Source organism: Ambystoma mexicanum, chromosome 8, assembly GCF_040938575.1.
Source record: "Ambystoma mexicanum isolate Mex_15411 chromosome 8, UKY_AmexF1_1, whole genome shotgun sequence".
Lineage (NCBI taxonomy): Eukaryota > Metazoa > Chordata > Amphibia > Caudata > Ambystomatidae > Ambystoma > Ambystoma mexicanum.
Window position 1 is genome coordinate 660,073,866 of NC_090929.1, and position 13,270 is coordinate 660,087,135.

Here is a 13,270-nt window from a genome sequence, read left to right on the forward strand (position 1 = left end):
GACTGGATAAGAGCATCTGCGCTTCATTCAGCTGTAGCAGGCTCATCTTTAAGGCCAACATATATTTGCAATTACTCTTCCAGATTTATAGACTGGTACTTCTTAGATCACAAAGCTGACTATTCACATACAGGTAAGCATACTGTTTTTATAATGATGGTTATGGTAGATCTCTATTTGCAGCAAATGTCCTTTTTAGATAATTAAATGCACTGTTTTATTTTTTTTGCACTTTTTTTAACTCGCCCCCAACATTTCCAGTAAAATGTGCCGCTGTTTCGAGAAGCTGTGCGTGCACATATTTCTCCCACTTTAAAAAGTTCAAATGTTGGCATGTATGCTATATAAATAAACTATCATATCAAATCATATCATCAAAGTTACAAACTGGCTGACATTGAGATGGTTCTGGCTTTTCAGAAATAGGACTCCAAAACAATTACAGACTCGACCTTTTTTCTATTAAGAACTTTCTGTAAAAACAACGTCCCTATGGATCTGCGCTGCCAATTTGTTACAGTTTGAAGGAGTTGCTAGTTCGGAGGAGCCAAAAGGTTCGTTAATTTCAAGCAGTTTGCCCTGGTGACGTTGTCTAGGTTGCTGTGCGGGCGTGCTTTGTTTCCGTCCTATTTCGTGGGCAGGTGGCGCTTGTACCACAGGCAGCGCCTGTCAGCGGTGCCGGCTTGTGGGGTCAGAGGTTGTGAAGATGGCGGCGGCCTTTGGGGAGGAAGAGCTGGAGAACCAAGATTATTATTCGCTACTGAACGTGCGGCGTGAGGTGAGGCGAGCCATTGTGGGAAGGCTAGTTGATTTCGCCGCAAATGAGCAACGTGCGCCCTCCTGCCAGTCCAAACAAGACTTAAACGCTTGGTCCTGTAGTGACCCCCGTGTCTAAGGACATCTGCCGCATGCGGCCTCTGGGGGAGGGGGCGGTGCTGCTGTCATTTTCAGAGGAGGGTATGAGTGGGTACTCTGGACCCCTTACCTCAGCGCACGCGCCTCAATTATTACAAGTCTCCTATACTGAGAGATGGTGTTCTTTGTGCGGATGATGAACACGCGAGGTTCCAAAGATTGCATGAAATCACATACCATATATCCAAATACATTTTATATACCGCAACATTAAAAATAAACTTTACTTTTGGTAGGTATTCCTTTGAACACATGTTTGTAATTCTAACTTTATTCGAAGACCATGACATGACCCCATACATTCTTGAATTAAATTACAGTTTAAACTACAAAGACATTCTGCTGACAATAAATAGCTTAGACACAGTTCCTTGTGTCGCTGGAATGAGTTTCGAAAAACTTTTTTTGTTTTATGGCAATGCACTATAAACATCTGTTATGCACAGCTGTGTGCTACATCAAACGTGTAGTACAAGCTCTGTTTTTAAAAAAAACCTTTTTGAGTCGGATGTACAGTTAAATATAAATGCTTTTGTGAAAGACAGGTTAATTGCTGCTTTGCAGGAAGATTATCTGTTATGTTGATATATTTTTATGTAGCATGTTATCACCACAGACCGTTTCCTCTTAGCCCTAACTTGCCTGAATGGGTCTCCATCCGAATAGTTGGATCTGAAATATTATTTGTAGGGATGTACCAAAGTCAGCTTCAAGTATGTATTCAGCTGGTCACATTCATAGTTGGATTAAGTTATAAAATCATAAAGTGGTGGTGTCTTTTTTTTTATGCTGCTGACATGGTGATTTTTGTTAAAGACCCGCAGAATAATCTGGCGCCAATCATGACGGATGTGTTGGATTTTAGTGTATTCTATGGGTTGAAAATAATTACCACTAAAATCGGGGCTCCTTTAGCTCACCGAGTCCACTAGGTGCTTTATTGATGGATTTGCATTCCAGTGGCATATGGAATATAATGGGTATCTGGGGCTAGATGTGGCTCGGTCGTCTGAGCTTCTATACCGTCGTAAGTATTGGAAGTGCTGCAGATAGGATTTCAAAATTCGAGAGTAAAAATGGGTATTCCCAAGAGAGTAAAAGATGTTGGATATCCATTCAACACGTGCATAGTTAAACGCTTAGAAAATACTAGAAACAATATAGTCATATTTCATGTTATCTGTCTTCAAATAATTTTTTCCACTTGTGGAAAATGCTCGCTCGCGCAATAACTTGTAGGTGTGTGCTATCCAGCTGCATCATCATGACATTAGTACACAGGACCTCTTAAGAATTTACTATAGCTACAGAACCATACATCAACTAGTTGGCTATTCATAAATAAAGTCAATTTTTTAGTAGCATCACTATTAGGCCTTTTCCCTCTGACCGTTGCTGCCTCTTTACCTATGTTTCATGGACTCTTCCTCATATTTTGGCTCTACCCTTCCTTTTGCTACTTTGTTTCCCTGTCTCCCACTATGTTGCTCTACCTCTCACCATTGAGGGTTTCCATGCTTGTGGTCTTTTGCTCTGTATCGCTCTCCATATCCTGTCTCAGAATACTATTATTGCTGTTTCTCTGCTCTGTCTTGCTGTCTCCACTGCTGTAAAACCATTGCCTCTCCCTCGTGTTAATTCCTCTGTTTTCTCTTACATTGTATTACTCTGGCTCTCCCTCTTTTCCATTACTTTCTTTGTTCTGTCTGTCCCAACTCGGCCCTTTTGTTGTCCTATGTCTCCAAAGTTCCTTAATGCTCTTCATTTCTTTTTTTTAAATATTTATTTGGCATAGCATTAATAAGTGATGCAAGCTGAAAATGCATTTTCCATATATATAGTTCAGTTTTAAAGTTAGGGGGTGGTTACTTTTAAATATATGCAAACTTGGAAGTTATGCTGGAAATTGCAGATTTAGAGTTACCGATCAGCAGATGCTGAATTTGTTTCCATGCAAATGCTTTACCTGCACTGAATGGCAAGTATGGCAGCACTGATGAGATGTGAGTTCTGAACCATCAAACATTTTCCCATCCGAAAGCTAAGTCAGTTCTGCTACAATTGAAACCCTTTATCTCCATCTTAAACACATATAACTGCATGCAGATGCATGAGCACACCAAGCTATTGATAAGTTTGGAACTTGCAGGTGAAACATTGATCTGTCTGGCAGGTGTATCAACCCATTTAACTAAGTTTTCTTGACAGGCTTAGTCGGGAAACTAACTTGTCTGAAAGGCGTGTAGGGTTATGGCATCGCAGTCCCATGCATGGTTTACCTGACATAACCGGCCCATCCCAAGCTCCATACCCCTTTCAATGAACTATTCTATACATGAAGCAGGAGATTTATAGAGGTACCAGATATTTGGCAGACATGGGAGAATCAGAAGTGCAATACTCAGAGCAGGGTGGCTTGAAGCCCACAATAGCAATGCCAGTTTTCTCACACTGCCCACCAGTGTGCATGGTACAACTATAGGAGAATGGAAGGGAGAGCTTAGAGACTGTTTCACTTCAGCGCTTTGGCTACATACTGAAACTGCAAACACATGTTGGTGCTGTGCCATTACAATGCCACTGTTGAAAAATGCAGGTACTGTTCCAAAGCATAGCAGTCCTGCTAAGGAATCTGGTTTTGATGCCACTAATGTGCTTTACCCCTGCTGTAACTAGTTCATTGTCCCATATGGCAGCTCCTCTGAGCAGCTACGGTACAGTGCTTAAATAAATAGCATAGCTGTTGAGACGTACTAGTACAATCAACCCTACTAAAAATAGATACAGCAATGTTGGGAATTGTTTACCTGGTCTCATTTAAAAAATAATAGCTAGTACTGATGGGGGAAGGACTGCTAAAATGTCCAATTAAAATTATATAAAGTCCATCAAAGCATTGCTGGTAGATTTTTACCCTCCCAATCTGTAGGAATTATACCTGCTCAGGGGGACGGTGGGGTAGTAAAAGTAACATTCAGACCACGCATCCAGTCGCTCCTTGCTCGCTCTGCTGTGACTTAACAAGTGAATGTGCCCTTTCATGCATGCACTCACACACAGATGCACAAATGCAAACACTTGAAATATTTTAAAACATATCTACTAATTTAAAATCAAAAGCCTTTTATAATAAGAAATGCCAAACAGCTGCTTGCTCAGAGGCTCTCATAAAACTAAACTCATCAACAACCTCAATACATTAAATACCATGGATGTGATTGTGTGAGAAAGAGAAAACATAGTATGAAATGCCTATGCAAGTCACTCGTAAACTTGAACAAATTATACTTAAGCACAGCGGCCTCTATTAAAACCTATGAAAACAGCGGCGATAAGCACAAAAATTAAGCCCTTGCCAAAACACACGTTTACACTGAACTACACCAATCTTCAAAATCAGGATCAATGAGAATGTCAATTCTAATGAAACTTCCTAAAGTGTAAGTAATTTGCAATGCACGTTAGTGGTGCAAAATTCGAAAATAACATTGTAACACATAAAATCAGTGTTGCACTTTACAGACTAGAGGACATAACCAACACTTTACAAACTCTAAAAGTGATTGCTAGATAAAATAACCAACACAGCAAAGTGTTAAATAAAGAGATTATACAAGGCATACATTAGTTTCAAAAATTGATTAGCAGAGTTTGCTAATTAAAATGTTCTTGATTAGCAAATGAGCCCATTTGATTGGCAATGCTCTAATAATATGTTCAATGTCACCAGAAGTGATTTGTACCAAAGACATAAAAGGATGAACAATATAGCATGTTTGTATACCTCTAAAGTAAGACATTAGTGAGATCAGTCATGCCTTGCAACTTCTTAAAAATTGCACTAGATCTCCAGTTGCACTAGAGAATGTTTTCAATCATTTTGGATCTACTCTTCGGACACCCATTGATGTCTTCAATCCTTTCGTTTGCTACTGCACTAATAAACTTAGTTTATTTATTCGACCTAAGAGAAATGCACTCGACCCATGGCAATGGTTGACAAAAATTTGAAATGTGCTTTCAGTAAAATGGTGCATGTCACTAGAAACCCTATTTGTTTGGCACACTGCTGCCACCCAGAAGCTAGCCATGCATAGTGAAACCTGTATTTGACATTTACTGCAAACAAAGTAAATGTAAAAGTGTCAAACAATCCCTGCAAATGGTACTCACCCTTCATTAAATGTACTCGACTATGCGAGTGGGCTTTGCGATCCCTGTATGAATATGTAAAATGTAAAAGTTAACTGCATGAATGAACACAATTAAATATAATAAAAAAAGACTCTGAAAAAAGCCTGGCCAGCTCTCCCGCAGGCGCTAATATATAATGGAATCATAAATCAAAGCGAGCTCCGGAGGCGAACTACAGTGTACTATATTGCAGTAAATCTGTAGATGTAAAGACTGGACTGAACTTTGATTGCTACTTTGCAGAAGCAACTAGTTAGCTCTGTGTATTCATTATGTAAAAGGAAAGAAAGTAAAAAACTAAGCAGAGTGGATCGCATAGCAGTAAGAGAACTGGACAAACTAGGTGGAAAATTCTAGTTTGCGGACAACTCTCAGGGTAGCTGGTATAAAGCAGTAGAGTGATAAGATAAAATGACAAGGAGGATCAGCTCATGGGTGGAGCATGAGTTTCACAGATGTATGCAACCAGCAGGTTACAGAACAAGGTTTTCCATCAAAAGCATTTGGCCATACGATTATGTGCAATTTTAAAAGTGTTCATGTGCCAATATGATCAATCTTCCCCCAACAAAATGAAATCTAGGTGACACTGAGATTTAGATACACTAACCTTTACTGTAAAGCACAGAGACAATGCAGTGTTTCCAGTAGCAACACTGTACTTATGTATTATGTAACAACTTACATTTTTAAGAATAGGATTGCATGACTCTAAAAAGGAAAAGTTAACACATACTGGTCTTTGTCAGACAGGATATAGTTTGCTTAATAAAATTATCCCGATTACTTCTGGTTTGCATCATTTGAAAAAGAACAAAATCTTACCTAGCACTGCCACCCGGGTCTTTGGCGCTTAAGAGTGGAGCAGATAAGTACTGCTGCACTCTATCCATTACCCCCTTTGAACTTGGAGTGAACAGAAAAAAGATGGTGGAAAGAGCCTTGAGGGCAAGAGAAGAATTCAGGGTGAGCTATGTTTTCAATCAACTGGGAAACTTTAATAGGTAGCTTTGCTACACAAGTGTCAATTTAATTAGCAAACCTACATAATTGCATAGCCTAATTGCTAAGTGACGCTGCTTATTTTATGCCTCATCATGACTCTACCCAGTTTGACGTCAGCAGTGAACTCTATGATTTATGGTGGTGCTGCCAAGAATAGCCTTCTAATGGGGGGGGCTGGTTATTGGAGAGTACTAAGATTGACCTGTAGAGATGAGGGGGCTCCCCCCTAATCTGTATGGAAGGATTTCACTGGTAATGGTCTTACTCCCCCAGTTTTTGTATGTGTCCCTAAATGTACTGCTGGCGGCGCCAAAGTCTTATTTTGAGGAGTTAAAATCAGCAATGTCTCGATTCATGTTAGCGTGTATGCAGGCGCGTATGGTATGGCCTGGCAGAAACTGGTTGCACCATTGGAGAGGGGTGGGTTAATGCTACCTCAGGGTTCGAAATTGAGGGGAACTGGGAAGTGTTTAGCTCCTGCTTGCAGCATAGAAGAACCTGGTTAGCGTGACACAAACAAGGACCCGCATCCTACATTTGGCTCCCCAGGCCAAATGTTGCCAACAAGCACACCTATAGAATTTAACATTAGGACACATCTATAAGTTTAAAGCATAAGGGACCATAAATAATGGACAAAATTATATGTTAGCATCTTATATGCAAGTTAAATTTGCATACCTCTATGTGCTAGCTCTTTGTTCCCCAGTAGCTCCTGGCCACTGGTTAATGCTGGACACCCAGGAGCTGCGTTTAGCTCCTGCTTGTCCAATCCTAATTTTGGTCCCTGCTACCTGATGTGGAGGCATATTATGAGGCTGCCCAGTCCGGATTTCTGGTATATTGGTTAAGGGTTGGCATTGATAGGGGACATATCGAGATAGAACGGGCTCTGGTAGTGCCGTCCCTATTAAGAGCAATTATTTTAACAGCTCCTAGCAGATTATCTAAGACATTAAATATGGTGGAGCTGACCTGCAGAGCATGGGTTCATATTGAAGGAAAGGGAAAGGAGGAGATCTGTACTCTCCCAAATTACCAATAACTGAGTGTACTGCTAACTGGCCAGTTGGGATATGTACGCTGCATGTAACGATTAGGCATCTCATGTTTTCGAGAATTTCCACAGGGGCAATTTCTGAATATGGAAGGGTAAGGGGGCTGTCACTTCCCAGGATCCTTTTTTGTACTTTGAGCTGTGGAATAGTCTGAAAGGTTTATTTTTCCACCTTTCCGAAGGAGCCGCTGACAGCCTCTATGTTTGACACAATGGTTGGGTTGGTGGACAATAGTAGGATGGTGTCTAGGTTAAATGGCAAGATGTTGGGGACTCTGGAGGGGTGGGTGGAATCGTCCCAATGAAAGTGTGAGGCAACAGCGGGAGTTTCTAAAGCAGATGAGGTATGGAAGTATTGTTGTATGCAGACTCAGAAAATAGCCGTTAGCAGCAGGTTTAAGTTGATTCTGCATCAATTTGTTACACTCCTACAGTTCTTCACTGTTTTTTTTCCTGACACTCCTGATGAATGTCCCCGAAGTATGGCCTCACCCGCATATTTCCTCCATGTGGCCCTCCCTATATTTCACCTTTTGGGAGTCGATATTTGAGATACTTAGTGGCATCATTGGGGAGCTGATAGATCCTTACCCAGTTGTGACTGTACTGGGTTATACCAAACAGATTACTGGTCGAGTAAGGAGGTTGGCAGGGCTGTTATTGCTACTGGCGAAAAGATGGGTTGTGATGGTGTGGGGGAGAACACAGTGCCCCACGAAGGAGCGATGGAAAGGGTCCTCTATTGTAACAAGATGGAAACTGAATATGGAATGGTTGTTCACCCATGTGCTAGACCTAAAAATATATGGGATTCGTACAACCAGTACTTAATAGAGCAAGCAAGAGTGGCAGGGTCGGATTTGGGTGAGGAGACAATCTAAGAAAATGAGACTGACCTTCAGAGTGTTGGAGGGAGGAATGGAAGATGCAGGATTGTGATTATGGGGAAGGAGTACACATTAAGAATCATTGGAATACGAACACGAGACTGGGTATATAGATGCTTTGGTTGCACATGCCGGATAAAGTATTTTCTGAATCAAGATGCGGATAAGGGGGTATTTGCTGAACTACTGTGCTTTCTGTCTTGTAAGTAACTGAAAACAATAAACAACGTTAAAAAAAAAGTTTGATTTGGCCGAAAATGAGATTTCGCTTCAGCTGAATACAAATACTTAATTATCACTCTAAGCTGAATAGTTTCCCCTACAAAATACATTAAGTACTGTAATCATTCAGGCATGTCATTTTTAGGTGTGGCATTTATAGTATCTATCTGTACTGAGTGCACTCTGTGTAGATAGTAGAATATAGTGATGTCATTTAGAATTATGTGGGACATTAATGTTCCAATAGCCACAGTTGGGATGACAGGATGGGAGAACCTAACTGAAAGGATGCTACCTATTTAGCTCCTGCCTTTCCTACTTAACTTGCCCTGTAACTATTAACATACTTATTTTTATATACATAAGTCTCCAGTGCTTTACCCGATTCCTGATGAGTACTTACCATATTCCAATATTACAAATTACTTAACATATTCCAATACCACATGTCGTGGAAGATGCAAATGACGGGTGTTTTTCTGAGAAGAATGGTAGTGTATTGTAGTTATGGTTGTGATGTTGTTTTTTGATTGATTTGATATTTTATTTCTATCGCGCTCATAAACAAGTGTTTCAGAGCGCCACAAGGCAAGGGAGGGGAACAGGGGAGAACAAAACAGCGATCTTACTAGGCCCAGTGACATTGAGAACGCGCAAGTGCATGGGAGAGGGGGGAGGGGAAAAGTACATGGAAGGGGGGGAGATGTGGATAGTGCGAAGCAGAGGAGAAACAGATAAATAACAATAAATAAATAATAAAGGCAACAAACAGTGGTAATGCAGCCAGCAATTTGCAAGTGCTAGGTTTAAGGCAGCAGACAGGGTAGGTCTGATAAGTGCAGGAAGAAAAGGGGGGGCTGTATGGGTACAGGTACAGACCCCAGTGCAGGGGGTGGCCCGGAGGCAGTGCGGGAGGGTGGCAGGGTGAGCAGGTACCTGGGCCCGAAGGACAGAGGGTGGCCAGGTGCACGGTGCCAAGAGAGAACAGATCAGCAGGGGAGAGGGGGAGCGAAGGCAGAAGAAAAGAGGAAGGTCTTGAGGTGCTTCTGGAACCGGAGATGGTTCTCCTCAAGTTTTAGAGTGGCAGGGAGGCTGTTCCAGAGGGAGGCCCCATCCGAAGACCGAGATCTACCCCCAGCTTGTTTCTTTGAAAAATGACTGACCCTGAGGGAGTTGGAGGTAGAGGAGCAAAGAGCTAGAGAGGGGAGGTATTTGTGGAGGGATAGCTGAAGGTATTTTGGACCCAGGCCCCAGAAAGCCTTGTGGACAATGCAGAGGGTTTTGAATTTAATCCTTGCATCCACTGGGAGCCAGTGGAGAGATTTCAGAGCTGGAGAGATACGATCCCAGGGCTTGAGGCCAAGGACAAGTCTCGCAGTCCTGTTCTGGATTAGTTGCAGAGGGCGAAGAGTAGAGGCAGGTAGATTTAGAAAGAGGCTGTTACAATAGTCCAAGATAGAGAGAACCAGGGCTTGGGATACCATGAGCTTCTGGGGGAAGCAGAGGAAAGGCAGAGTACCTCTGAGGAGGTGCAGTCGGAAATTGTACTTTTTAGAGACCTCAGAGATGTGGGCGGAGAAGGAAAGGGTGGAGTCAAAGATGACCCTGAGGTTCTTAGCCTCACAGGTGTGGGTAGGAGGAGGTTCAAGGGAGGCCGGCCAGAGAGTGAGGGGAAAGGATTGTGATAAGGATGTAACTGGATGGTCTATATGAATGTTAGCTAGTTACCTGATGGTTGCGCGAGTACGCGGTTGTGCTGGGTGTGGCAGACCCTAGTCTCCAGGTGGCAGATGGAGTGGGAGGAGATACGTGTCCGTGGCTGAGAGTGTGGCAAAGAATGTGTGTGCTCGCAGGTGGCATCTGTGAGGCCCGGGAGTGGCAGTTCCGGGCAAGTGGTGAATTGTGTACTTGTTTGTGTTGAATGTTCGTTACGTGAATGTAGTGTACGTTTTTATGGTTGCGATTGTTGTATGGCTCTTACAGATGTGCAGGAGTGTGGAAATCTTGATAGTCTCTGAATGCCTGGTCTGTGGTATCTTGCTGTGTGTTCAGTTGGAAGAGAGGGAGATGTGTAGCATTTATAGTATCTATCTGTACTGAGTGCACTCTGTGTAGCTAGTAGAATATAGTGATGTCATTTTAGGATTATGTGGGACCTTAGTGTTCCAATAGCCACAGTTGGGATGACAGGATGGGAGACCCTAACTGAAAGGATGTTAACTATTTAGCTCCTGCCTTTCCTACTTAACTTGCCCTGTAACTATAAATAAACTTACTCATTTTTATATACATAAGTCTCCAGTGCTTTACCTGATTCCTGATGAGTACTTACCATATTCCAATACTACAAAAGCCTTTAAAAGCATCATTGAATAAATGCTGCTGACACTTTTTTGATCGAGTGCAGGCAAAGCAGAAGTGCTAGTGCAAAAAAAGTCCCTGTCCTTCATTTGCTGGACAGACCGACTTGCATCTGGTGGTTTGTTGGGGTGGGGTGAGCTGAAGCAAAACTCTATTTTGAGAGTATCTCTTGTCGCCCCTAAATGTTGCAGTTGAAAACCATTGAGCTACAACAAAATCGGATTTTGTTTATGCGCTTATTGATTTGCTGATGGCCTGTGTGAGAAATCTGAAAGTTACAGGCTCCACTCCCACCAAATCCAAATAATATAAATCAGTGGATTAATAAATACGTTCCAAACGCTCAGTAAAATAGCTCAAGAGGTCGTGTGCCTGCAGCAAAGAACTATATTCCGCCTTCAGGCCAAGTTTATAAAGCAAGTAAGATGGTTCAGTGGGAAGTGTGGCTGTGGCAGGGATGTGCTTGTAATATTGAAACATGGGTTACAGTTCCTGTCCTCCAACTGTCTAACCTTGCTAAAATGAGTTGCTTCGAATTGGACTAAAAGTGACAAATGTTAGTAAAGAATGTGGCTATCCAATAGAGTAAGAATTTTACCCAAAAATATTTTGAACCAAAATGTGGCAGCAGAAATATTCCTCCCAACATTAGAGAGTTTAAAAAAGAGGGATATTTGTAATAAAGACCATGAGATACAAGTTTACAATTGGATCAAATGGATGTACAAGTGTAACACACAAAATGCGCATGCCGATTAATCAGCGATGTCCTTTCCCTATAGGGTCTGCCGACAACCATGGAGGACTCAGCATTCCGTATATATATTTTTGTCTGGTGTCTCTTTCCATGCTCCAAAATGCCACAAACATACGCCACCCAAAAAAGACAGAAACATACTATCTTTTAAAGAAGGCATTTTTCAAATGCCTCATCGACACTCAATGCCACAGGTAGAAAACATGGCTTTTGCATCCCAAAGGGTTGTATTCAGTAGCACCCCAGCAGAGTGCTAATTGATGTAATCACTCCTTTTGTGTTTCAGTGCCTTGCTGAATCTAGAAGATAGATGGGCAGGCACAAAAGGAACATTTCAAATTGGAAGTGGACTCATCAGCCGCCCCTCAAGTTGATTGCAAATGTGCATACTATACTTTTGGGCTAGTCTGTTAGTTGGGCCCTGTCCAACAAGCAACACCTACGAATGGACACACAACCAAACTGTGGTGTTATTGAACAGTTTATTTTCTGATAAAATATTCCTTGTATGGTTTACACAAACCTCTTCAAACAATGAAAATCAATGAAGAATGGATAAGCATATCTTAAAGTGTTTTATTTTACTAAGTATTCTTCTTGTCTACATAACATTTATTAAAAAGGCAACTATTTGTCTCAGTTTTTGGCTTTGGTCGAATATTTGTCCAACTATTAGGTATTTGGCCGAATACTTCTGCTATTTGGTACAACCCTAATTATTTGATCTTAAGGAATCCTTTTTCAGTTTCACTGATCCTCTAGTTTAGAGAACTCATTCTCAGTTCCTCCTACTTTAATAACCAAACCTTTCATCAGCAGAAGATTTTTTCTTCCCGCCAGCATTCATAAGAACGTATTTTTTGTGTTCACCACCATGATTTGAACCTATGTCGTAACGTTCCAAAGGCAGATACTTACCCTCAAATACCACATGAAAGTGTTATCAAAGCATATCTCGTTTTTTATTTGCCAGGAACATTATATAAATCTCCTTTCTGGTTGTTTTTCAGTTGTTAATGATACATTTTTTGGAAAGGTCAGTGCTCGTTTGTCATGTGCAATTTCTTATATTAGGAAACAGCAATTGAATAACATTTGCATATTTCACTTTAAGATATGTTCACTTCCTGAGTGTATGTTAATTAACTCCCCCTGCCCACAGACTTAAAAAAAAAAAAACGAAACGCACCCCCTGTTCATTTTGTTGAAAAACGGCAAAATTGCGTACTCTCATTGCCTCAAGACCTTTCGGGTAAATAGGCTCTGGTTCAATCATGGTATAAAACAATCGTGCAGTAGAGGCACTTTGTTCCATCTTCCCCAGACCTAATCCCTACCCTGAACGCCTTGGATCCTGTGGTCACCACAACAGATATTCTGTTGATTTGTAGACCACCAAATGATTTCTTTAAAAAAAGGATTGCTCAGTAATTTTTCTTTTGACAGTCAAATCGTCCTCATTTGTAGCTTTTGATTTAAAAGCATATTGCTAGTTTTGATCATATGGCAAATATATACGCCATCGAAAAAATATATATTATTAAACCTCTGCACAAACATTAGTTTACTTGGCATGGCAAAGCACATTCACTTGTTTTTAACATTGCATCCCATAATTGGAAGATGTTTTCAAACCAAAGTTGCAAAAAGACCTGACGCAAACAATATATATATTTTTTTAATACAATTTTTATTGGATTTTCAGACAACAGCAGATTTATTCAAAAAACAACTTCTGGGCACAAGCCCACAACAAGAAAAACGATATGCCATTGTTCCTTGATACGTTCTCCCAACCTCCCCCCATCCACCTAACCCATTTTCTCGGGACTATCAATCCGCATGCCCCTGTTGAGCTATTTGGAGCAGCTC

The 13,270-nt window shown here is 41.3% G+C and overlaps 1 protein-coding gene across 1 annotated transcript in view; it reads left to right on the forward strand.

Moving 5' to 3' along the window:
- The first annotated feature begins 617 nt into the window (after positions 1-617).
- The window catches only part of DNAJC11 (DnaJ heat shock protein family (Hsp40) member C11), a 1,722,882-nt gene continuing 1,710,229 nt past the window's right edge, over positions 618-13,270 (forward strand). Inside the window, exon 1 of the mRNA XM_069610417.1 lies at positions 618-778. Coding sequence (XP_069466518.1) covers positions 707-778 — 72 coding nt within the window. The 5' untranslated portion in view covers positions 618-706. The remainder of the gene's footprint in view (positions 779-13,270) is intronic.